The 25,978-nt window shown below is 55.7% G+C and overlaps 1 protein-coding gene across 5 annotated transcripts in view; it reads left to right on the top strand.

The window, feature by feature from the left end:
- Positions 1–25,978, top strand: part of ADGRG1 (adhesion G protein-coupled receptor G1) — a 46,539-nt gene that overhangs the window by 5,341 nt on the left and 15,220 nt on the right. Inside the window, exons 1-2 of one of the 5 annotated variants that reach the window (XM_070451247.1) lie at positions 2,986–3,514; positions 14,584–14,703. The exons of 1 other annotated variant lie outside the window; for it this stretch is intronic. Coding sequence is in view for 1 of the 4 variants with exons in the window: in XM_020903822.2 (XP_020759481.2) it covers positions 25,796–25,804 (9 nt within the window). In the remaining 3 variants the exon portion in view is untranslated. Of the gene's footprint in view, positions 1–2,985; positions 3,515–14,464; positions 14,704–25,493; positions 25,805–25,978 lie in introns of those variants that run through there. 3 more of the 5 variants (XM_020903823.2, XM_020903824.2, XM_020903822.2) reach the window with 3 other exon arrangements.

Genomic DNA, 25,978 nt, shown 5'->3' with positions numbered 1-25,978 from the left:
ATAAATGCTGGAACCACCTGGGATTTTGTTCAAATACATATTCTGATTCGGCAGATCTGGGGCACACCTGAGATGCTGGATTTCTGACATCTTCTCTGGTCATGCTATAGGTCTGTGGATTGCCTTTTGAGTGCTGGTCACAAGAAATTCCTTCCCTGGCTTCTCAGCGCCTTTGATGAAACCCCTTCAGAAGCAAACTCCGTGCTTTCAGAATCTTCCAGAATCTGCCCTCACCCACTAATTAGATCCTACTTCTTTCCAACGATTCCTCCCATGTCTTGCTTCTCCTCTCTCTGTAGATTCTATCCCCTCTGCCTAGAAACTCCTTCCTGCTGGTCTCTGTTCATTGAAACTGATTCTTCGAGACCCAGATGGTCTCAAGGGCCAACAAACCTGGTTCAAACCCTGGCTGTGACCCCCACCCTCTCTGAGCCTTGTGCCTCTTCAGTGGAGCAGGATAACAACTGTCCTGAGACGCAAGGGAGATGCTGAATGTGATGAACCTAGCAGGAGCCTGGTGCCTGGCAGGTGCTTGGTTGGAGCCTGTGGGTCTGGAGACCTAGACACAGACCATTTGTGTCTCTGAAATACCAGCACGACCAGCCCACAGGGTGGAGGATACAACAAGAACTCAGACAGAGCTGAGCATTTTACACAGAGCCTATGGACACAGCCTTGGTAGTTAGTCCCGATAGTAGTACTTATAAGAGGTAGCATGCATGCTAAGTCGCCTTAGTCGTGTCTGACTATTTGCGACCCTATAGACTGTAGCCCGCCAGGTTCCTCTCATAGGGATTTTCCAGACAAGAATACTGGAGTGGGCTGCCGTTTCCTCCTCCAGGGGATCTTCCCTTCCCAGGGATTGAACCTGTGTCTCTTATGTCTCCTGCATTGGCAGGCAGGTTCTTTCCTGCTAGCGCCACCTGGGAAGCCCAGTAAGAGGTAGTGCTGTGATTAATAATTATTTGGTTTCTCTTCTCCGACTCCCAGAGCCCCCTGGGGCTCTGTGGCTGATGACTGACTCCCCAGTGTTGCTACAATGTGAGCCAGGCTTGTCCCCCAACAACTGGAGCCTGGCATAGTGCCCAGCACATAGTAGGTCCCTGAGCAGGCTGGTGTGAGAGGGCAGGCAGAGCCTGGTGAGCAGCCCCTGCCCGGCCAGGCCACCGTCTAGGGCCTTTCCTATGTGGCCAGGGTGGCACTTAGCTCCAGGCTTCTGCGTCCCTTGCTTGGACATCCAGCTCAGCAAGTCCCAGCCAACTGCAGAGTGGCGCCGCTGACCCTTCATCTGTGCCCTGCTAGCCAGGACCCTCTGTGGCGCGCGTGCGTGTGTGTGTGTGTGTCTGGTTGCTGCCTGGCTGGCCTGGATCCCGGAGAACAGCCGAGGCTGCTCCAGTGATCATCTGGCCTGGCCCTGAAGGACAGACCTTGGGGGAACTGAACCTTAGCAGTGACGATTTGCCCAAAGACATGAATTTAAGGAATCCTTGATCCTTTTCCTGGGTCCTTGCCTCCCTGTTGTTTTTCTGATGAGGAAGAACATCTTCACCCCTTGTTTCTTGGTCTCCAATGTGGACCGGCCCCTCCTGCCCTGGCCATGAGGCAGTGCTCACTGCAGCCCTGGGAGGGAGCAGCTGGCTGGACGTAGACCTAGTGCCCACCTCTCCCGGGCAGGGGCACAGCCTGATCAGCGGTCTGACCGCTTGGAGAGCACAGCACTGCTTTCCAGAAGCTCAGGCCTGGGGGCTTCCTTGTACCCCGCTATGTAGCTTTATTCCCTTCCTCTTCCCTGCAGCTTGATTTATATGAGCAGCTGAGGGATGGACTTCACCAGCAGCAGCCCCTGGCCTCCTGGGCTGCCTGAAAAGCTTCCATTCATGCTGCAGCAGGTGACTTTTCCAGGCCCTTCTGCAGATCCCCTCGAGAGAGAAGGGACCTTAGGGCCCTGGGCATCCGTTGTGTCCAGGGCCTGCTCCAGAGGCCTGGGGAGTCTATGTTCATGCGCAGTTAGGACAGCCGACTGTGGAGCCAGACTCTCTGGGGTCCTGTCCCACCTCTGCCACTTCCCAGCTATGTGATCTTGCGCAAGTTAATTCCCTTCTCTGGGCTTCTTAGCTCTTCCTTCTGATTCAGCATATTCATGGCAAATACTGACTGAGGGCCCATCAAGTGTCAGGCACTGGTCTGAGCAACGAGTTTTCCCATGGTGCCATGGCTATGGCGCCAGGGAAGAGTCTGGAATGTAGTAAATGGTCAGTACATATAATTCTTATTATTAATTATTATTATTACTGTTGTTATTGTTGCTGTCATCACTTGCCCTCATTAGGCTATGAAATCCTTCCAGCATCTGTGACTTGGAAATCATCGGTTCACATTGGAGGGATGAGGGAAGATGAGGGATTCCCTGCCCTCCACAGTGGGGGAGCATGGGCCATCTGAAGTTTCCTGACTCCCAGGGTGGCCGTGAAGGTTAACAGTGAGAGGAAACTGCTGACAGAGGCCAGTGGCCAGAAAGGGAAAGGGGGTGTCAGCCCATTTCCAAATTTCTCTTTCTGAGCTTTGGGAGCCACCAGGAAGGGTTCCTCCCTGGGCCTCAGTTTCCCCCTTTGACCCAGCAGACAAACTTTAAGGCCATTTCAAGAAGCCCTTGGGGTCTCAGAGTCCAGGACGTGAGTCTGCTGCATGTTATGAGTGCTTGGGGAGCATGAGGTGGTTCCCTTTGCTGGGAGGAGAACTGAGGCTCAGGGAAGAGTCGAGGTCAAGTGGCCAGTTGTGTGTGGCCTGGCTGGCCGCATGCCAGGCGGCTTGGCACCCCGCCCCCCACCCCACCCCTTCCCCAGAGTCCCTTCCGCTCTGCTGGTCAGCACCAGCTCACCGGCTCCTGCCTGCTGCCAAGGAGGCCGGCCTTTCTTTCAGGAAGGGGCAGTTGTTGCCGGGCCCTGGGTGGAGGGGGCGGCATCGGGGCAGACTGTTGCCATAGTAACCCTGGCCTCTCTGCGGGAACTTGGGGAGAACAGCCCTGGGGAAGTAACAGATGGAGGGCGAGGAGGCAGTTATCTCTGACCAGCATCCGCCCACAAAGCCTGGCACCTGGATGGGGGGGCGGGGGGGAGGTGAGGCCGAGGTGCCCCCTTGCCCAGCGCTGAGTCATGGGCATCCCCCAATGTCCCCGCCTCGGTGCTCTCGGCCCTGCCCCCTCCCAGCCTCCCTCTGAGAAATCCGTGTGACTCACGTATGGTCCCGTCATCCCCGGCCGAGCTTGGAGGAGGGAGGAGCCCAGCTGGGGCAGGAGGGGGTGTCCCCCCCACCCCCCACAAACACACCGCGGCGCCTCCCCCCGGCTCCACACTGGCTGCCTGCCTTGCCCTGCCTCAGGAGAGGGAGTCTCCACGCGCGCCAGCTCCCGCGGCCACTGCGGGACCACGGCTGGCAGGTTCAGCCTCAGAGGTGGATCTTGAAAGCTTGTTCCACTGCTTAGCCCCACGCGGGACCTTCTCCTGCTCATCACCAGGTACCAGATCAAGGGCTCGACGGCAGGAGGGAGGCGGGACGGGGGTGTGTGCGGCTGAGGGTGGGGTGGCGGTGGAGCGGGGCTCTGAAGTCTCTAGCCCACACATGAGCAGGGCTGTGCCCCGGGCTGGAGAGTTGCGGGTGGATGGACAGCCAGACTCCGTGGAAGGGGGTGGAGCCGGAGAGGGTGGAACCTCTCAGAGCCATTTGTTAGCCGGGGAAACTGAGGCTGGAAGTGGTAGGGTCCCTGAGTCCGGCAAGCCTGGGGCTGCTCCGTGGATGGGAAGGCACTGTTGTCTCCTGCCCCCACCGTTCAGATGGGAGAAGCAAGGTTGTGAGAGGTGACAGAACAAGTCTGGGGAGGGAAAGCCAGCCTCTGGCCTCGGGGAGGAGAGGATAGTGCAAGGTGTCTGGGCACGGGCCCTTGAGGGGCAGCCTGGCCTGCAGCTGCCCTGGGTCTGTGTCCCGGGGATCCCCGCCGCCTATGGAGCCAGGGGTACCGCAGCTCTTCATGGCCCAGGCCCTGCCTTTGAGAGGAGATGAACCAGGCAGGGGGGTCTGAACACGGGGGACCCGGGATGAGACAGAACGTCCTGGGAACCAGTGGCCGACGATGGGGAAGTGCTCCCCGCTTGCTAACCGCCAGGCCCCAGGCCCCCATCTGCTAAGAGCTGATAGGGCCTCCCCACCTGGGGGACGGCTGGGTCCTCTCCCCACCTCCTTCCCAACCGGCCTCCTTCCTGTGGTGCCGTTTCATGGGAGTTGGGGTCTCCCATGGCCCCCACAGAGGTGGCTGGTGCTCATTTTACTGAGGAGGGTTGGGGGGGCATGACTTGAGGCAGGGGACCCCTCACCACACCGCCACCACTACCATCCTGCTTGGAGCAGCTCTGGCCTGGGCGAAGTGGGGTGGGGAAGAATAGCCTTTGTGGCTATAGAGGGCCCGAGAAGTTAATTATATAAATAATAATTGAGTGCCTACTGTGTGCCTGGTACTGTTCTGGGGGTGGGGATGCATTTGAATGAGACAAATGGGATGTGGGCGGTCCAGAGCCAAGCCCCTGCCCTACCCACCCCACGCCACCCCCAGTGGGGATACACTGAGGGCAGAGTGTTGATTCCTCGGGACTGAGTAGGGGAGAAGGGTCTGGAGTCAGTGAGAACCATCAGGGGCTGAGTTGGTCCCCCAGATCCCAGGACAGGGGTCCCGCGGGTCTTCCCTGCCAATGACCAGGGCAGGACTTGTTCTTGGGACCAGACCTGAGCCCTTTGGCTGCAGGGACCCCAGGGGCCTGAGATGCATCCCCACCTTGGTCTTAGCACCACCGCGGCCACCTTGCCTTGCCTCTCTCTCTCTGGGCACAGTGGCCCTGCTGATAAGTGGGAGTGTGTGTTGGGGTGGGGGGTAGTAGCTGCCCTGCCTCCCATCCTGGGCTTGGCTCTGAGAGGGTGGGGTTGTGAAGGACACCACTCCGGGCGGGCGTGGCTCTGAGGGAGGCAGAGGCTCTGCTAGACAGCCTGCTCCGTGGTTGCCAGCCTCAGTGGTTCCCTGGGCCACTGGGCAGGACACCCTCAACTTGTCAGGGACACAAACAAACAAGACAATTAGGATCTGAGGCCCGAGGAAGGAGATAAGCTTGCTGACGGAGGAGGAGAGAATTTCCTGACCTGGGAGAATGGGAGGCTCCGCAGAGGGCATAGAGGCTGGCCTTGGAGGCTAGTGGGGAGAGGGGGAGGGCTGATGGGGTGGCGGGGGTGGCATTCCTGGCTGAGAAACTGCAGTGGGAAAAGGCTTGGGAATGATGAGAACTGGGGGGACTGGGGCAGTGATGGTACTGGAGAGCTGGCATGTGTCATTTTGGTAGCCAGGCCGGCAGGTTGCAGTCTGCTCGCAGGGGAAGGGAGCTGCCACCCAAGCTGGATGAGGAGGGCAGGGTTGTTAAGGGGGGAGGGGAGGGTCTGGCTACCCCAGGCCCAAGGCTCCTGCTTGGAGGGAGCAGCTTCATGGCTGAGGGGACAGAGGGGGATGGTGGTCGCCCAGTCCAGGAGAAGGACAGGTAAAAGAGGTGGCAAAGCTGTGGCCAGGTCCGTGTGCAGTGGGGGGTGGGCTTCCTAGCAAGGTCCAGCATGACAGATGCAAGATGGGCAGGGCAGAATCTGCCATGAAGGAGGCCACGTACGTGGACAGTGCTCTGGTTGAGTCCAGCCCCAGGTCACTTCATCCTCAGCAAGACCATGGTGGGTGGCGGGGGCTGGAGTGAAGAGTCAGGGGCAGGGCTGTTGGGGGGTGGGGGAAATGTGACCACACAGCCCCAAATCTCACTGCTGCTGCCCCACCTGGAACCAGAGCAGGTTCAGCACCCCCAAGCCTGATCCCAGGGCAGCCCTGTGACTCTGTGTTCTGACTCACAGCAGCTGGGGCATCACGTGAGCAAACCCAGCAGCTGGGGGGACCAGGACCCCAGGGATCAGGCAGATGGCAAGTGGGGGTAGGGCAGGGCAGGGCTGGTACCGAGGGGCCTCTCGAATGGGGTGGGGTCCTGGCTGGGCCCCAGCCTCCCCAGGCTTGCCCTCTGCCAGTCTGGTCCTCTCACCCATGAGGAGTTTCTTGGGGTCCCTAGGGAGCCCTGAAGATTTGGGGGTCAGGTTGGAGCTACTGGAGGAAGGAGCACAAGATACATATTTTCTGACCCCTGCTGGGTGCCTGCTCTGGCACAGGTGGGCTGAGACACCCCCACCCCCTGCAGGCCCCTCAAGCCCCAAACTCTCTCTGGTTCCCTGGGGGCTTAGCTGGACTAGAACAGTCCTGGATCCTCACTGCCCTCAGACTCTGCCAGGCCCTAGGCTCAGTGTTTCGAAGACACCTTTATTCCCACTCTACAAGCTCCTGGTGTGCCCATTTTAGAGATGAGAGCACTGAGGCACAGGAGGCTCCTCCAGGGCTGACCTCTTATCTTGGGGGCTCCAGAGTCTGGGCTCTTGTCCACGGTGCTCTTCTGCCCCTCTCCATGGGAAGGGGACTCCTCAGCCAGGCCGGACTCCCTGCTGGGGGCCAGAGGCCATGTGTCCTTGTCCTGAACCCCATCCTTGCCACTGTTAAGCCCATGTGCTTTTAGGGCAACAGAACCCATGGAGAAGGCAAGGCCACTTATCTGGGAAAAGCTTTGTTCCTCTCGGGTTGTGTGAACTTGGGTGTCTGCGCCTCATTTTCCTTATCTGGAAAAAGTAGATAAAACACAACAGTATCTACTTCAGGGGCTGTTTTGAGCCTGAAGGACTAATGCAGTGAAGTGCTGACACCAGCGCTTGTCCCACATGTTGGCCTTTACTATTATGATCTTTCCCTTGGGCAGATGGGTGCACAGAGGCCCAAAGATACATGTAATAGCTTGAGGGGGGATGTCTTCCTGCCTCCCAGCCCGCAAGAGACCGAGAAATACCTGGGCATCAGCAGGAACCCATCCCCGACCCCCCCACCACAGCCTGACTTGTGTTTTTGTGGGGAGGCCAGGGTGGTGGGAGTTGGGCTCTTGGGCTGGTGCTGGCTCAGGCTCAGGCAGTTTGTGGCGCACTTGGCAGTTCCAGGCAGGCTGAGATAAAAGCTGAGCCCTGGAGGAGCTGGCAGGTCTTCCGGGCACCAGTGGACAGGCTTCTGCATTAGAGATGGCCTGGGGGTGGGGGCCTCTCTGTCCGGGAGCCAGCCCAGCTCTGGTCCCCTGAAAGGCTGGCAGTTAGACAGCTGATGGCTCCAGCCTGGCTCCCGGGGCTCAGGGCCACTCACACTACCTCCAAGATGAGCAGTAGTGAGAGATCAGGGCCACCTCTGACTTCCCTCCAGTCCCCGGGTCTCTGCCTTCCTCCTCCCAGAAGCCCTGCCCTTAGCTCTCTGGGCCCACAGGTGAGCGCAGAGGACTTTCAGGCTCGTATCCTGCTGCCTAAGGTCACAACCTCCCCAGACCTCAGTGTTCACACCTGTGCATGGAGGTGACACCACCCCCACCTCCGCAGGGTTGTTGCTGTAATTTGGGGGAGATGCCTGCAAAGCATGTACTCGACACAGTGGGCAGCTTTGATGGGTCTTCCCTAAACCTCTGCTGAGAGTTTGGGCTTCAGGTTCGGTCACACAGTAGTTCAGTTAGAACTGAGTTCCAATTGCCCTTGACCAGGTGGCTTAACTTCTCTAAGCTTCGTTCCTTAGGCTGTCAAACGGGAAGAGGGATACCTGAATCCCTAAGTGAGACCCTGTGGGAATCATCTGAATCAGTCCCGAGCTGTATGGGCCCTTGAACAGTAGACCCCCATTCCCAGCTGTCCTGGACCTTTGCTTCCCCATCGCCCAGCTCAGCTGTCCCCCTGGGGGAGGCAGCACAAGATGGGTGGCTCTGGGGTTGCCCCGTTCTGGGCCAGCTGTGTGAACTTGGACAGGTGTATTAGCCTCTCTGTGCCTATTTTTGACATCTTCAAAATGAGGCTAGTACTGGCACCTTGGGGCTCCTAGTGATTCAGTGGTAAAGAATGCACCTGCCAATGCAGGAGATGCAGGTTCGATCCCTGGGTTGGAGAGATCCCCTGGAGAAGGCATGGCAACCCACTGCAGTACTCTTGCCTGGGAAATCCCATGGACGGAGGAGCCTGGTAGGCTATAGTCCATAGAGTTGCAAAAGAGTCAGACACCACTTAATGATTCAACAACAATAAATAACAGCAATGGCACCTTGAGAGGGTTAAGTGAGCCAAGAAATCTCAAGCACTGGGTATAGAGCCTGGCACACCATGAGCGATGTCATCGTCACTCTTCTGGGCCATCACCAAGCCCTTGTCTGAGGGAGCCCCAGTGAGCTGAGACAGGCATTAGCCCTGTCTTCCCGTGACGTCACTGGGAAAGGACCCAGGCCCCAGAGAGCCACTCCCACCCTGGAAAGTCTCATCCAATGGTCTCTTGATCTGCTGGCCTGAGGAGCTGTCCCATAATGAGGGTCCCTCCTGTCCCTGGAGACCCAAGGCCTGCCTGGCTTGACCACTGTCCCAGACTTGCAGGGGAGACCTGGGTTTGAGCTGGGCTGGTCTCCTGGGATAGCTGAGTCCCCTTGGCCCCTGGGCAGTGAGGGCGGGGGTCCCTGGCTGAGTCTGGCCCTCAGGACTGTGACTCTGTGGCTGGCATCCTGGTTTCTGACCCTATGGCAGGGGCACAACTGCCCAGACCCACCTGCCTTAATGGTGACAAATGTGAGGGGTGAACCCTGGGGGCAGCTGAGTCATGCTTGGCCTGGTGCCCTCTGCCCACTGCTCCACTGCTTTGTCACCAGTTGAGTGTGTATCAACCCCCCTGGGCAACTCCTGACCAACCCCCACCCCTGGTGCGTACAGCTCCACCGCCTACAAAGACCTTCATTCAGTCATGGGTGCAGTTGCCCTTGGAGTTTTGAATCTGTACATTTCACAGACGAGGAAGCAGGCCAAGGTCCCCTGGCCGGTCAGAGGTAGTCTCCTGACTCCAAACCTGGATCTTTGCCCGTGGCCCTGCAGACGATGTTCCCAACTGAGGTAGTGAGTTCCCCGCCCCTGCTGGTATTTAAGTCTGACAGGGAAGTTAGAGGGAACTCAGGTACCATGTGGGGTTCTTCACGGCTCTTTCTAGTCCTGAGCTTTTCCGACTCTGCCCATTCTGGCATCAGGCGATGTTGGTGGGCAGGTGGCACCTCCATATAAAAGCCCCCTCCATAGTCTTGCCACTACACCCACCATTAGAACCATCCATTATGTCTTCAGAGGCTCCTCAGTTCAGTTCAGTTCAGTTGCTCAGTCATGTCCAACTCTTTGAGACCCCATGGACTGCAGTACGCCAGGCTTCCCTCCCTGTCCGTCACCAACTCCTGGAGCTTAGTCAAACTCATGTCCAATGAGTCGGTGATGCCATCCAACCATCTCATCCTCTGTCGTTCCCTTCTCCTCCTGCCTTCAATCATTCCCAGCATCAGGGTCTTTTCAAATCTTCGCATCAGGTGGCCAAAGTATTGGAGTTTCAGCATCAGTCCTTTCAATGAATATTCAGGACTGATCTCCTTTAGGATGGACTGGTTGTATCTCCTTGCTTTCCAAGGGACTCTCAAGAGTCTTCTCCAACACCACAGTTCAAAAGCATCAATTCTTCAGTGTGTTAACATCTCAGTGAGCTGGATGGGAGGCACAGAGGGCAAGAGGGCCTCAGGGGAACAGGACGGGCATGAGGAAGGAAGGGCTGATGGAGGAGTTGGGAAGGGTGGACACCCACCTCCTAAATTATCAGGTACCCCTTGCTCTCCCTCATCCAGCAGGCCTGTGCCTGGTGGGTGTGTGCCTGGCCTCGTGGCACTCCCCTACCTCAACCCCTGCATGTGACATCACCCAGTGAGAGCTGCGGGCAGTGGGCAAGGCCGGAAGGAATCCTCATGTGATTTCCTCAAAGCTGTACTTATCCTTTGTCCATGATCACGTCTGCCACACCTGCCTGGGGCTCTGCCACCTAGGTACACACCCCAGACCAAATGGGCAGAGTCTATTATTCGGCTCCTTGGCTAGAAGCCCAGAGCAGTCCCAGTACCTGGGCCGGGTCTGGGGGCAGTGCACATTGCCATTTGTGGTGGAAAGGACAGTCAGTGTCTCCCCAGGGAGACCCTGCAGCGGGTGTCAGTGCATCTGGGAGTCTGGCCCCTCCCCCACCCCCCAGGTTAGGGAACCAGAGTTGGGAGCTGCAGTAACTAATGACCTGGAAGGATGGGAGTGCTTGCAAACCGCATGAACCTATGGCTGAGGGTCTGGCTTCCGGCCTGGAATGCTTTGGACCCATCATGCAGCCTCTTGGGCCCCATGTCCACTTCCCTGGAGTGGCTGGCAACTCCTCTCCATGTCCTGGAGATTCCAGGGCTGGGGGTGGGACAGTGGGGGCATCACAGGTGAAGAAGTGCATAGAACTACCTGTGGGTTCAGTTTTAGCAGCCATGTGACCCCAGGAAAGAAGCTTCTCCTCTCTGAGCCTCAGTTTTCCCAGTTGTAAAATGGGCTTAATAATACCTACTCCTCTCAGAGCATCTGTGTACGTTGCGGAAGGTCAGGTGCACATTGGGTAGTTCATGCTCCCTCATGGTTCCTGTCTCTGCCCCCGCTCCAATCACGAGTCTGGCGACTGGTTCTGGAGATACATCTGCTTCCAGGTTCCTAGACCCCAGGATCCTCCCCAGCCATGGGCATATACCACTTCCCCTCTTTGCTTCACTTTGGGGAGCCCATGGGGAGTCCAGATGGGAGATCTGGCATTTGCAGCAGTGGGTGCATGACCCACCTTCGTTGATAAATCCCATGTCTGGGCCCCCTCTATCCCGGGGCCATGGGAACAGGTGGTGGAAGGTGTGGCAGTGTTTACTTTGCCTCCATGTAGAGAGAAAACTCGAATTTTGAACACAGTTCAGACAGGATCTCAAATATCAAATAATCTGGCACCTGGGAAAGTATGTCTGTGGTCCCACTGGTCTAGGAAAGCCTTGGGCTTCCGGGCTTGTGCACTACAGTTCAGTTCAGTTCACTTGTTCAGTTGTGTCCAACTCTTTGTGATCCTATGGACTGCAGCACACTAGGCCTCCCTGTCCATCACCAACTCCCGGAGTTTACTGAAACTCATGTCCATTGAGTCAGTGATGCCATCCAACTGTCTCATCCTCTGTCATCTCCATCTCCTCCCATCTTCAATCTTTCCCAGCATCGGGGTCTTTTCAAATGACTCAGTTCTTCACATCAGATGGCCAAAGTATTGGCGTTTCAGCTTTAACATCAGTCCTTCCAATGAACACTCAGGACTTATCTCCTTTAGGATGGAGTGGTTGGATCTTCTTGCAGTCCAAGGGATTCTCAAGAGTCTTCTCCAACACCACAGTTCAAAAACATCAATTATTCGGTGCTCAGCTTGCTTTATAGTCCAACTCTCACATCCATACATGGCTATTGGAAAAACCATAGCCTAGACAGACCTTTGTTGGCAAAACAATGTCTCTGCTTTTTAAAATGCTGTCTAGGTTGGTCATAACTTTCCTTCCAAGGAGCAAGCATCTTTTAATTTCATGGCTGCAATCACCATCTGCAGTGATTTTGGAGCCCCCCAAAATAAAGTCTACCACTGACATTGTGCACTACAGGACTTCTTAAAAGCCTTTATCAGGTGGCTCTGGATGGGAGGTGAAGTTTCAGGTCCTGTCCTGGCTCGCAGGCTGTGCACAGTCTTGGAAGCCCCTCTCTGGCCAAGCACCTGGCAGCAGTGTGTATGCCCCTAACTCAGATAGAAACTGGGGAGCGGGGGCGGCTCAGTGCTGGAATCCCCCTGCCCTAAGCATCAGAATCTGGCTCCTATTGGAAACAGGCTTGGAGCCAGCCTGGCCTGGTCAGAGTCCCAGCTCTGTCTCATTCACTCACCCATTTATTAACTAGCTGTCACTGAGCATCTACTGTGGACCAAGCTCTGTAGGACTAGGTACTAGAGATACAAGTGATGAGCAAGATAGACAAGAAAGAGCAAACACAGAGAAATGGATGACAAGCAAATTACAGGGTCATCTCAGACAATGTTAAATGCTTTCAAGTTTATTACATAAGGTGCCATGGGAGAGGAGATGAATGGGGAGGTTAATTTTGGTTGGGTGGTCATGGAAGGCTTTTTAGGAGAGGGGAGACTTGGATTAAGACTTGAGAAGGGGGACTTCCTGATAGTCCAGTGGCTAAGACTCCATGCTCCCAATGCAGGGGGCCTGGGTTCAATCCCTGGCTGGGGAACTAGATCTCACATGCTGCAACTAAGAGTTTGCATACCACAGCTAAAGATCCCACATGCCGCAGCTAAGACTGGGCACAGTTAAATAAATAAGTATTAAAAGAAAAATAAAAAAGTCTTGAGATGGAACCAGTCAGGGAAAGAACCCAGAAAGAATGTCCTACGCTGCGGGGAAAGCATGTGCAAAGGCCCTGATGTGTGTCTGGGGATAGAAAGAAGACTAGCGCATGGAGTTGGTGTAACCAAGGAAGGTGGGGGAGACACAAGGTGGAGGAAATGGAGCGGGGTCACTAGCTTGTTATTTTGGCAGTCATGCTGCTCTCAGAGCATCAGTTATCTGATTTATGAGGCTTATCACTTTGCCCCCGACCTCCACCCTGGTCGGGAGTGTTGTGGGTGTTAAGTGAGAATCTTTCCGGCGGAGACTTGGTTATGGCCAGCTATGCGCTACTGTAGGTGTTGTTTTTTTTTGTTGTTCTTATTACAAGTGCTTAGTACTATGGGTGGGACCCGGCATCCTGGGCCTCCTCCTCTGCATGTGGCTGCAGTTAGTGAGCACCAAGTGTGTGTACAAGGCCAGGGGTGCCCCATCTGTGGCCCCCGCTCTGGCTCCCCTGAACCACAGCCCCCCGCCAGCTCCTTTCAAGCCTAGGATCTTTTGATCCACAGCGACTGCCTTCTCTGGCCCAGCAGGCCCTGGAATCCTTTCCGGGCGAAGGTTCCACCAAGAACAGCAACTCCTTTCTTTGCTTTCTTTTCCTTTTCCTCTGGGCGCCAAAAATAGTGCCTGAATAGGACACAGCTCTGGGCCGCCAGTGAGACAATAGCCGCCTCCTGGCTCTGGTCCATCAGTGGGGGAGGGGACGATGGGAATGCAGGGGCACACCATCCCAGGGACCCCAGCCCCTGCTGCCTTTCCCATGGCCTCGGCCAGAAACCATCCCAGAGCCCCTTGGAGTGTGATTGCCGAGGGGATCCTTGCTTATTCTGGGAAAGGGTTCTGAAACCCTGGGCTCCTCGGTCCTCTGAGCAGCCCCATCCTGGCTCTTGATCAGCTAGCTGCTGGTCTGGAGCCGAAGGCCCGGGTGGGGGCGCCCACGGCCCTGGTCCTCTTCTGGGCTCTGTATGGCACACAGAGGCCATCCCATGGCATTGATGCCCTTTTCCCTTTGACTCAATGGCCACAAAAGACTTTTCAGAGGTCAAAGAGATGTGTCCTCTTGAAATGAAGTGAGCCCCCTGTCAATGGACATAATCAAATAAAGTCTGGATGTACATTGGATGGGAGTGGGATTAGTCAAGCACCAGATGGACATTGGGTCTTGATGTCTTCATGCCTCAGAGGAGATCATGGTTTGAATTCCATACACCTCACTTACCAGTTAGGTGGCCTTGAACAGGTCACATAATGTGCCTGAGCCTCTGTCATTCCATCTGTAAGATGGGTTCAACAGGGCTAACCTTTAGAATGGTGGAAATGGTTTCCAAAATGCCCAGTGGAGTGCCTGGCACACATGCAGGCTTTCAGAAGCTTTGCCTCTGTTCTCCTCCCTCCCCAGACTGGTACTTACTCTAGGGTACAGAAAGGACCCACTCTTGGCCCCTAGGGAGCTCTGGAGGAAAGCCAGGGTGAACCTCTGACCCCGGGGCTAATTCAGGAGAAAGATTCCTGCTGGGCTGTGGCTATCTGGGAAGGCTTCCTGGAGGAGGCACTCCTCTAAGACATTTCCAGGAAAGTATTGGGCACATGCTGTGTTCTTTTAACCCAGTGGTGGGGATTAGATGGGTATCCAGTGGGATCAAGCCCTAGGCCACAGGCTGGCAGCCTCATGGGCAAATGTAGCTGATAGCAGACATTTTTGTCACAAGGGTAGACCTCACTAGTGTTCTAAAAAGATTTGGATTTAAAGTAAATCTTGACAAACTTAGGCAGGTGTTTCCCATAACTTAGTGTACTAAACTCTGCCCTTCCTCCTGCCAGCTCCATGCCTGGCCAGCATCTGAGTAAGGGGACATGGGCATAGGACAAGTCAGGGGAAATGCGCTGTGCTGGGTTGGAGCTGGGTGGTGACGTAGTAGTCACTGCAGCTGCCAACGGTTGCCAGGGCAACGGTTGCCAGGGGTTGCTGTCACCTGCGCCCCTTTTCCCGGGCTGGCGGCTGGGGCTTGCCGCCCATCTTCCCGGGCTGCCGCTTTGTTTGAGGCTCTGGTGAGGGGGCAGGAGCCGGGGCTGGGGTAGTTCAGTTTCAAAGTGCCCCTCTGGCCTCTTGGACTAGGGAGAAGCTGACCCACCGTCCCAGCAGGCTGCAGCCTGCAAACAAGGCGAGCCCTTAGCCCACTTATTCACACGCTTTATGTATTGATAATCCAGTTGACGGCACGAAGGAGGAATCCAGGTATGATTCTTGCCCTCTCTGTCCATCCCTCTGACTCCCACTCCCCAAACCCCACCCCCACTTCTCATCCCCTCTCCCCTTTTCCTTGTCCACCTTCCCCTCCATCCCTCTCCCCCTGTATCACCTTCTACTCCCTCTGCCTCTCCCTTCCATTCCCCCAACCGACCTTCCTCCCTAAACTGAAAGCTTAGCTGAGGGGTAGGGTGGGGTTGGGGCTGGCTGGCTGACACTAGGAGCTCAGAGGCAACTCCGAAGGGAACTGGTCACTGAATCAGACAGCAGCCCAAAGTGACGAGGAAGTGGTTGGGGGTAAGGGCCTCATACCCCACACTCCTTCCCTCAGCCACACTTCAGCAAAAATTCAATTTCAGTTTACGGGCTGTACCCCCGTCATTGAAGACAAGCCTCTGCCAGTGCTGGGAGTGGGTGTCCAGAGCCTACAGAAGATAGAGAGCAGGAGTGTTGCTGGGAGGGGGTCCTGACAGCCCCCAGGACCAGGGTTTCTTCAGAGGAAGGGAATCAACTAATCCCAAGGAAACACATTTCTGGAAGCATCTTTTCCTGGGAATTTTAAAGAGAAGTCCTTTCTAACAGGTAATGTCAAGCAGGAATGGACTGCAAAATCGAGAGCCTGTGTCCTGGAGCCAGGCCCGCAGGCTGCACCTCAGGCCGCGTGATCTCCAGCAGCCAACCTGATCTTCTAGGGCCTCTGTTTCCTTATTTGTTAAATGGGCAGAATGGTATTTGTCTCGGAAGATTTGGGGGAGGATTAAATGTGTTCCCTTGGGTAGAGAGCTTAGAATCAAGTCTTGCATCTTCAGAGAGCTTCATTTAATGCTAGCTGTGTGGCTGGAGGTGGTGAGCACCCTGCCCGTGGGGGTATGCAAGCAGTAGTGGAGGACCAGGTGAGGCGGTGCTGAGCGCTCAGTGATCTGGGATGGGACCCTAGTCTGTGCCTCCGCCGACCTTCCCCGCAGGGAGCTGGAACCTCAGGCTCACCCTGGCCCCCAGCCCCTGTAGGGGAGAATGCCTGGCTGTGTGTCTGGTCTGCCCCTCAGCCAGGGGCAGGGATCTGGGAACCGGAGGAGGAGAAAAGAAAGGGAGGGCTGGTGGCTGACCTTGGGAATGCTAAGGGGTCCTATGCTCCAAAGGCGGGCATTCTGCCAAAGCCCCGGGGAGCTGAAATGCAGCCCCCAAAAAAATGAACAGGGAGGTAACTGGGCTGACCTTGTATGCCTGGCCTTGACCAGTTTGGGAACACAGATGCAGAAGGGAAACTGCAGCCAGACGGCTGAGGTCCGTCTGTGGTTTGAAAGGGAAGACAGGCTGGCCAGGAGGATGAGATGGCCAGCACCTTTTTCCTCCCCACTCGCTGTCAGCCGGGAGGTAAGCCCTTCCCTTCCCTAGAAGCAACCTGGGGCTCTGGGCTATGGAGAAGGCAGACAAGGGGACAGGGATCTTGTCATCTCCTCAGTAGAGGAGGAAGCTGAGGCCCAAAGACGGGACTGGCTGCTACAAAGGTACTAGGACCAGTTAGGTGCTTTAGGACCCTATGGGCTTCCCTGATGTCTCAGGTGGTAAAGAATCTGCCTGCAATGCAGGATACCCAGGTTCAATCCCTGGGTTAGGAAGATCCCCTGGAGAAGGGAATGGCAACCCACTCCAGTATTCTTGCCTAGGAAATCCCTTGGACAGAGGAGCCAGGTGGGCTACAGTCCATGGTGTCCCCAAGAGTGGGATATGACTGAGCGATTAACACACATGTGTCTAACTCCTGCCACCCCTGCTCTGGGAGTGTGCATTCCCTGGGCAGGTGCTGACTGGTGAGGGCCCTGAGGCCCAGCTTCAGCTGCTCTTTGTGGGGAGGGCTGTGGGGAACCCTGGCTGTGGGCTGCAGGGTGCCCCAGGGCCATGGAGCTGGGCAGGGCTGGCGCCACTGTCCCAGGACTGCTCATGACAGGTCCTGCTGTCTGAACACCACCCCCAAACTGGGCCAGACCCAGACCTTCCTAATCCCTCCCCTTCCCTGAGGTTCAAGATCTTTTCCATTCATACTCAGATTCTAAAACGGTTGTGATTCTCAGCTTCTAAAAGCTCTTGCCTCCCCATCACTTTCTCTCTCTCTCTGCTTCCACTTGTTCCCGTTCAGTCCTAGCAATCTAAGTGTCTCTGCTGCTTGAGATGACTGCGGTTGACTTTAATGGCACAGCCAATCCAGAAACACGGCTGGTACTGTCCCTTTCCCAAGGAGCTGGTGCTGCTGGCCAAAGGGAGGTGGGATGGGGCTGTCTTTACCCTAGGTTCCCCCAGGACCTCTGGCCTGGAAGTGTCAAAGATGGTGGTGAGTTGCTCTGGGGAACATCACAGCCTGAATGGCTCCTGTAGCCCATCTCCCGCTAGTTAATGGCCTTTGGGACAGCTCAGAGGGGAGGGGAGGGGAGCTGGCTGGAGGCTGGGAGGGGGAATGCTGACAGTCTTCTTATCTGCATGTTGTCAAGATTTCTGAGACCTCCTTTTTTTCACATTGGTAACAGGTATTCTGTAAAAAAAAAAAAAAAAAAGCATGCACCATCATATTGGGCTCGGAAACTAAGCCCAACCAAGCTCTGTGGATTTTCTTTCTGCAGAACTTATCAGAGCCTTTGATATGTCCAATTCATACGACCAAGTAGGACCTGCAGTATTTCTCTAGCTTGGGAACTAGTGCTTCTTAGGGAGGAATTTCCCTGTTGCTCATACAGTAAAGAATCGCTTGCAACACAGGAGACCTGGGTTCGATCCCTGAGTCAGGAAGATCCTCTGGAGAAAGGAATGGCAACCCAATCCAGTGTTCTTGCCTGAAAAATCCCTCGGACAGAGGAGCCTGGTGGCTACAGTCCATGGGCTTGCAAAGAGTCGGACATGACTAAGTGACTAAGCACACAGCTTCTTAGGAAGTGCTTGGCAAAGCTACCTCATGGTAAAGTCAGGGAGATAGTTCCAGAGAAGGGAAGGAAGGGGCTCTGGTGACCGTAATGGCTGAAATCATGGGCTTTGAGGTTTGGTAGACTAAAGTCTGAATCCTGGCTTGGCTACTTACTTGCCTGGGCATCACTTAGCCTCTTTGGATTTCCATTTAATTTTTACATTGGGGGCAGTAGTAGCATTTGCTTTATAGAGTTAAGGTGATGATTGAACAATCATTTGTGAAAAGTGCCTTGCACGGTTTTGGGCACCAAGTGAGTGCTCGCTGAATGGAAACTGTCACCACCCACTCCCCTTCTTGGATTCCAGCTCCTTTTTGCTGTGCCAGCTAGACCTCTGTTTATTCCCACCGTCTGCTGTTCTGCCAGGCACTACGAGGCTGGAGTGCAGGGCAGTTGGGGGAGGATGTGGAGGCTGAAGGCCAGTGTCTGGTCCGGGACCCCACTGGGGTCTGGTGGGGGTACCTCGTTTGTTTGTTGGGTACATGGTGTTTCTAAGTTAGACCTTTACAGATATGTCACAAGGCTGGCATCCAGTGGGGAGGACCGGTGTGTGCAGAGGTTTGGAGGAGGGCACACTCAAGCCCAGGCTTATCACTGGTGATGGTGTGTTGGCCTCTCTGAGCAAACACTGTGGTTGCAGATAAAGCAGGTGGCAGGGTGGGCGGCTCTGGACAACTGGCTCTCGGGGGAACCCGGCGTCCTTCACCTGGGCAGGTGCCCCTCTCCTCCCCTTCATAGGTCTCCCCACAGGGCCGGGCCCGTCTGAGCACGTGGAGGGAGCTGTGGCCCGGGGACCTGCTGGATGGAAGCCGAGGGGCGGCGGGGCCCACGCTGGCGGGGCAGCGCTCCGGAATGTGGGACTCATCCTGGGCAGTGAGCCGGCAAGGCCTTGGCACCCGCTGGCCTCTGGGAGGCAGGCAGCTAGCTTAATTTTTATTCTCTTTAATTGTAGAAAAATTCCTGGAACCTGAAGTCACTCTGTTTTCCCCGGCCGGGCCAGAACACCCTTCCTGGGGGGAGTTCTGTGTGGTCACCTAGCTTGGGCCTCAGTCACCCGGCCTGTGACTGGTGGGGGTGGGGGGGAGAGACGGACTCCATGTATGTAAGGAGTGTCCCCTGGAGCCCCGGGCTCTGCTGAGGGGCTGGGGGCCCGGCTGAGCGTGAAGTGCGGTTGGGGGTCCCACCGGGGCCTGGTGGGAGCACCGCCTTTGTTTGTTGGGTACATGGAGTTTCTAGGTTAGACTGCTTTTATGAGAGTTTGGAAATGGCTGGTGGAGGGTCCTCTCAGCTCCCCACCCCACCCCCCTGGGGGAAACACCTGCTGCAGAGCCTCCGCTCTGTTCCAACGTCCCTCCTCACTCCCCGACACACCCGCACACATGAGCGCACACACACATGCATGCACACCTCATGTGCGTGTGTTCCAACGTCCCTCCTCACTCCCCGACACACCCGCACACATGAGCGCGCACACACGTGCATGCACACCTCATGTGCGTGTGTTCCAACGTCCCTCCTCACTCCCCGACACACCCGCACACATGAGTGCACACACGTGCATGCACACCTCATGTGCGTGTGTTCCAATGTTCCTCCTCACTCCCCTGCACACCCGCACACATGAGCGCACACGTGCATGCACACCTCATGTGCGTGTGTTCCAACGTCCCTCCTCACTCCCATGCACACCCGCACACATGAGCGCACACGTGCATGCACACCTCATGTGCGTGTGTTCCAACGTCCCTCCTCACTCCCCTGCACACCCACACATGAGCGCGCACACGTGCATGCACACCTCATGTGCGTGTGTTCCAACGTCCCTCCTCACTCCCCTACACACCGCACACATGAGCGCGCACACGTGCATGCACACCTCATGTGCGTGTGTTCCAACGTCCCTCCTCACTCCCCGACACACCGCACACATGAGCGCACACACGTGCATGCACACCTCATGTGCGTGTGTTCCAACGTCCCTCCTCACTCCCTTGCACACCGCACACACGAGCGCGCACACGTGCATGCACACCTCATGTGCGTGTGTTCCAACGTTCCTCCTCACTCCCCTACACACCGCACACATGAGCACACACGTGCACGCACACCTCATGTGCGTGTGTTCCAGCGTTCCTCCTCACTCCCCGACACACCCGCACACATGAGCGCACACACGTGCACGCACACCTCATGTGCGTGTGTTCCAACGTTCCTCCTCACTCCCCTGCACACCGCACACATGAGCGCACACACGTGCATGCACACCTCATGTGCGTGTGTTCCAACGTTCCTCCTCACTCCCCTACACACCGCACACATGAGCACACACATGCATGCACACCTCATGTGCGTGTGTTCCAGCGTTCCTCCTCACTCCCCGACACACCGCACACATGAGCACACACATGCATGCACACCTCATGTGCGTGTGTTCCAGCGTTCCTCCTCACTCCCCTGCACACCCGCACACATGAGCGCACACACGTGCACGCACACCTCATGTGCATGTGTTCCAACGTTCCTCCTCACTCCCCTGCACACCGCACACATGAGCACACACGTGCATGCACACCTCATATGCGTGTGTTCCAACGTTCCTCCTCACTCCCCTGCACACCCACACGTGAGCGCGCACACGTGCATGCACACCTCATGTGCGTGTGTTCCAACGTTCCTCCTCACTCCCCTACACACCGCACACATGAGCGCACACACGTGCATGCACACCTCATGTGCGTGTGTTCCAACGTTCCTCCTCACTCCCCTACACACCGCACACATGAGTGCACACGTGCATGCACACCTCATGTGTGTGTGTTCTAACGTTCCTCCTCACTCCCCTACACACCCGCACACATGAGCGCACACGTGCGTGCACACCTCATGTGCGTGTGTTCCAACGTTCCTCCTCACTCCCCTACACACCGCACACATGAGTGCACACGTGCATGCACACCTCATGTGTGTGTGTTCTAACGTTCCTCCTCACTCCCCTACACACCCGCACACATGAGCGCACACGTGCGTGCACACCTCATGTGCGTGTGTTCCAACGTTCCTCCTCACTCCCCTACACACCGCACACATGAGCGCGCACACACGTGCATGCACACCTCATGTGCATGTGTTCCAACGTTCCTCCTCACTCCCCTACACACCGCACACATGAGCGCACACACGTGCATGCACACCTCATGTGCGTGTGTTCCAACGTTCCTCCTCACTCCCCTACACACCGCACACATGAGCACACACATGTGCATGCACACCTCATGTGCGTGTGTTCCAACGTTCCTCCTCACTCCCCTACACACCGCACACATGAGCACACACACGTGCATGCACACCTCATGTGCATGTGTTCTACCCTCAAGGACTTCACGCTCACCCACCCCTCTCTTGGCCAAATCCTTCTCCCCTAAGGCCCTCTGTCCAGGGCTGGGAGTGGGGAGCCAGCATCTCCATGTTGTCCCCCCTCCGTTGCCCCCACTGCCCCCCACACTGACCAGTAGCTGAAGATGAAGCTGGAGCTGGGAAGCTGGACTGGGTCCTCCCACTGCTGGCCCTCCCCACAGGAGGGCAAGACCAGGCTCATACCTGGAGACGCGCTGGGGCAGGGGCTCCCCGCCCCACGCCCCCCTGCTCCCAGCTGTGCTTGGGGAGGCCCCTTCCATGTTCCAGGCACCCTGCTAAATGCTAGGTGAGCCACCCAGGACTGTGATTCATCTTCACCACCACTGAGGTGGAGACGAGACACTGCGGGGGAGGCAGGCTGCCCTGGCTCCTGTCCAGAGCTAACCATTTACCACCCAAGTGATATGGGGCCGGGCCCCACCCACCTCTGACTCCGTAAGACAGGGCTCCTGGTGTCATCCCAGCCTTGTAAGCCAGTGGTTCGATGCCCGCGGAGTGTTGGTCAACGGGATGCCTGGTCAAGCTGGACTCCCGAGCCCCGCACCAGACCTGGAGTATCTTCCCCCACACGTTATTATTGTTTAGTCACTCAGCCCAAGTCTTTTGCGACCCCATGGACTGTGGCCCATTAAGCTCCTCTGTCTATTGGATTTCCCAGGGAAGAATACTGGAGTGGGCTGCCATTTCCTTCTCCAGGGAGTCTTCCCAACTCAGGGATCCAACCCGAGGCTCCTGTCACACCTTCTGCATGGCAGGTGGATTCTTTACTGCTAAGCCTCTCACGCACATTCTATCACAAAACGTTTATGTATCCCTGACAGTACCTTGTACGTATGTGTGCAAGTGTTTTCATCCTAATATTACTACTCTCCTGGCAAAAAAAAAAAAAGGAAAAAAAATGGAAAAAAACCCATCAGACTCATAGCAGCTACTGGGTAAAATTTTCCCCCTACTTCTGATTTGCTGAATGAAGAAAAAAATCTTTTGTGCTATTTTCAGAGATACTGAATGTCAGTGTGGAGGGATCTGTGATAATGCATTTCAGTGAACTTCTTGGGGTGGTTCTGACCCATCGTGGGTTTGGGCACCTCTGATATGAACTTGTGGCAAAGGTGGGCATATAGGGTTGAGTGTAGGCTGTGGACTGCCCCCTTCCCCACCACACCAGGAATGCAGAAGTTAATTCTGATGGCAGTTAGGGAAAGCTTCAAGGGGAGGGCGTATCTTCACTGAGTTTCGAAAGCTGAGTTGGGTCATGGAAAGAGGGAGGCATTCCAGGCAAAGAGGCTGGTCAGGGGATGGATAAGTCTGCAGCCCACAGTGTATGTTACTGGCAGGAGAAGGCTTGGGAGCCTAGGTCATCTTCCTGGGGAGGCGCCTGCCCGGGAAGGGTTAACCCCAGAGCCACTCAGGTCCTGTCCACTCAACTTCCACCTCCGTCCTCTGAGGAAATGGGTTTTCCAGGGGCTTGGACTGGGCCAGCGGTGACTCGTGGCCCTATATGGATGGCAGAGGAAGTGAGTCAGGCCTCGAGGGAGAAAGTGGTCCTGGTCCCCTGCCCGTTACCCTCTCCCCCACCATGAGGATGGGCAGGGCTGGGCCCACACTGGAACTGGGGTTATCTCCTCCTGGGCCCAGCCATCCTGGGGGATGGGTAGCCGGGAGTCTTAGCTTAGATGAGACCTGCCCCCTCCACCACCCCCCTCCCCGGCTCTGCCTGGATCCTTGGGGACTCTGTGATAGTGGCCCCCATTGTGTCAAACTGGGCCGGATTGTTTTGTTCTCTAAGTGTGTTTACGGAAGGCCTGAGGTCAAGGGCAGCTGCTCTAGAAGGAACAGGGTGGGGGGTGTAGGGGCCTCTCTTGGGGGCTTGGCCCCCTAAATTCTCTCTCTCTAAGGCTGGAGTTGCCTGCACAGCTTGTGGTCTTGGCTGTCACTCACCCACCATTTCTCTCTCCTTTTGTTTGGGGGTCTCCCCAAACCAGAGGAGCAAGCATCTCTGGAAACTATTGGCTCCAGCTCTCCAAGGAGTTCTCTAGAATAACACTGAGGTCCATGTCTTAGCTCCACCAGTGGGGAATCTTAGGACAGATAGCCCTGCCCTAGTCTCTGTTTTCTCATCTGTAAAATGGCAAAGCAGCAGGACCAGCCTCACAGGATGGCTCTGAGGATTTCATGAGAGCGTGGATGGTGCCCCTGTCCAGCCCTCCTGTCTCTCAGAGGCTTCTGGGGACAGGCTCAGGTCCGTGCTGTGAGGTGGGAAGTTTTCTGGGTGGGGTTTCAGGCTTCCCAGAAAGGAAATTTCATGCTCGAAGAATTTCCGGTCAAGGCGCTTTGGAAGTTGAGCTGGCTGTGGGGGCCCCGAGGGGGTGATGTGGAGGGTGGGAGGGAAGGTGTAGGAGTCGGGACCTGTGATGGGCCCAGGGGGTTGGGTGAGGGGCAGGCGTGAGCTGGCCGGGAAGGATGCAGAGGTATTTGGCCGACAGCGATGGCACCTGCCGTGTGCATGCTCCTGCTCTAAATCCTCCATGGATATCAATTCATTTAATTTCACAATGACCCTTGCGGCAGTCTTCATTTTTATTCCTATTGACAGATGACAAAAGTGGGGCCCAGAGAAGGTGAGTAACTAGTCCAGAGACACACAGCCATTGAGTAGAGGAACTGAGATTTAAACCCAGACAGCCTGGCTCCAGAGTCAACTCTACTAAGGATGGGTTAAAAGAAACCAGGAAGCCCCTCCCCCTCAAATTCCAAGAAAGTCTATGAGGCTAGAGTTGTTCACCTTGGAGTGGCTATTCAAGCAGCCAGGGTAGAGTGGGGATGACTCAGGAATGTCAGAGCATGCCATTGATCCCTATCTGTTGGAATCATGGCATTTCACAAGTGCAGCCTCACTTGTATCCTTCTGGTGATGGGAAGCTCATTCCCTCTTTCTGCTTTTTCGTTCTCAAAGAGATCAGTCCAGGAAGATAAATGAAAACAGATGACTCTTCCCTGTCCTGGGCACTGTTTACTGATAGTGGTAACTCACTTTGAAAGTCAGTGGGCCAGAGAGATACTTGGATTCTGGTCAGCTCCATCCTTGCTTGCTGTGTGAGGTCAGGGAATCACTGGCCACTCTGGGCCTTGAATGCAAATGCCATAATGAAGAACTGGGGCCATATTTGCAAAGTGATCTGTGAACTCTGAGTTCACAAGTATAAAGCAGAAGTCAAAATAGGGGTTGAGGAGTTGCCTGGAGGAGATGTCATTTGTACTGGGGATCAGGTATAGACAGTGACAGGGACTGGCAGAAAGGAAAAGGAAAGAGAAGGGGTCCAGGAGACATACTTCTGTCCTCAGATGCTGGGTTTCCTTCTACTGTTCTAGGGTGACAGTTTCAAAAGGAGCCAAAACGGGAGACACTGCTTTAGAAAGATCCTCAGCATTCTCCTTACTTCAAGTAATAAATCCTTCATTCCCCCTAAAAATAAAAACGAAAACACCAAAACCCAAAATGAACCAAAATGCTCAGAGAGGATGTAGAGTGAAACCTTAAAGATCACAATTTAGGAAATAGTAGCCATTCCCCCAAAGACTTTCACTTCTTTCTTCTCTGGGGTCTTGTGATGTCACCAGGGCAGGGTGATGAACCCAGTTGACCAATGATTAGACCGACCAGACCCAAGAAATTAGGGTTCTGTTATATATGTTGGGATACTGGAGACTGGCTTGAGGGGGCCAGGTTTGTTCAGTGAATTCCTGCCTGGGCCACCCCTTCATTTAATGCTGCCCTCAAATAGTCCATCCAAAAGTCACTTCCTCCTGGAAGCCCTCCTGGGTTCCCCCAAATCAAACTCCTCACATGTCCCATGGATGCCAGGCTTCCTTTTGTCTGGCTTGTGGCAAATGACTGCATCTGTCACCACAGACATATGCAGCTGCCCACAGGATGAGGGTGTCTGTTCGTGATTCCCAGCACCCAGCTCAGTCACTGGGCCAGATGGCCGTGGGGTGGGCCAAGCCACCCGGCCTCTCTCTGTAAGTACCAGGCACGCAGGTTCCCTGCCAGGCACTACAGTGCTGATCAGGCAGGGAAAGCCCTTGGCCTCTGGAACAATTAAATGGGCAAGTCATTTAATTCCTTGGATCTCAGGTTCCCTATCTGTGAAATGGGTCAAATGGTAGGGCCTATTTCACAGGGTTGGAATGAAGATTAGCATAGGGGTAGGGGTGAGGAAGCTGGGTTCGCACAGGCTGGCAGATAGTGGGTACTCAGCTAACAGAGGCTGGAGGAGTGACCCATTCTACTCCAGGAGAGGGCTGAGGGGAGCTGGATCCTCCACAGCTTGGACCATACTGTTTCTCTCTGCCAGACTGGGACGTCCCTCTGCCTTTCCAGTTGCCTTGGGAACTGGCTCCCCCTGGTGGCCACACCAGGAAGTGCCTTTCTCCTCCAGCCCCTGTAGAGGGCGCTGTGACCGCACTGAGCCTTCACTCCAATTCCCCCTGCGGCCCGGCGGCCCAGTAACCTCTGTGAACACCAGGGCCTGTGCACAGCGATGGATCAGGAGCTCCGTGTGGAGGAGGGATGCACCGTCCTGTAACTCCCAGAGCTGGCTAACAGGAGACCCTGGCTGGAGGCGGGATCCAAAGGAGTCCAGGACTGACGGTAGAGGGCGTTGAGGAAGATTTCAGTAAGGAGATGTCCTCTGAGCCGGGTCTTAGGGATGATCATGGTGAGATTCCTGGAGGAGAACCCTGAGAGCATCCTTTTTCTTGTGTCTTCTGAAGGCCTGGAGGGGGCAGGGTGGGGTGATTCCTGGTGATGCTATGGAGCTTCCCCCCACAAATTCTACCCTGATTACCCCATCACTGCTGGGTTGGAAGAGAGGTACTATTATTAGTCCTGT

This window comes from Odocoileus virginianus, chromosome 20, assembly GCF_023699985.2.
Source record: "Odocoileus virginianus isolate 20LAN1187 ecotype Illinois chromosome 20, Ovbor_1.2, whole genome shotgun sequence".
Lineage (NCBI taxonomy): Eukaryota > Metazoa > Chordata > Mammalia > Artiodactyla > Cervidae > Odocoileus > Odocoileus virginianus.
This window is presented reverse-complemented; position numbering and strand designations above follow the sequence as displayed.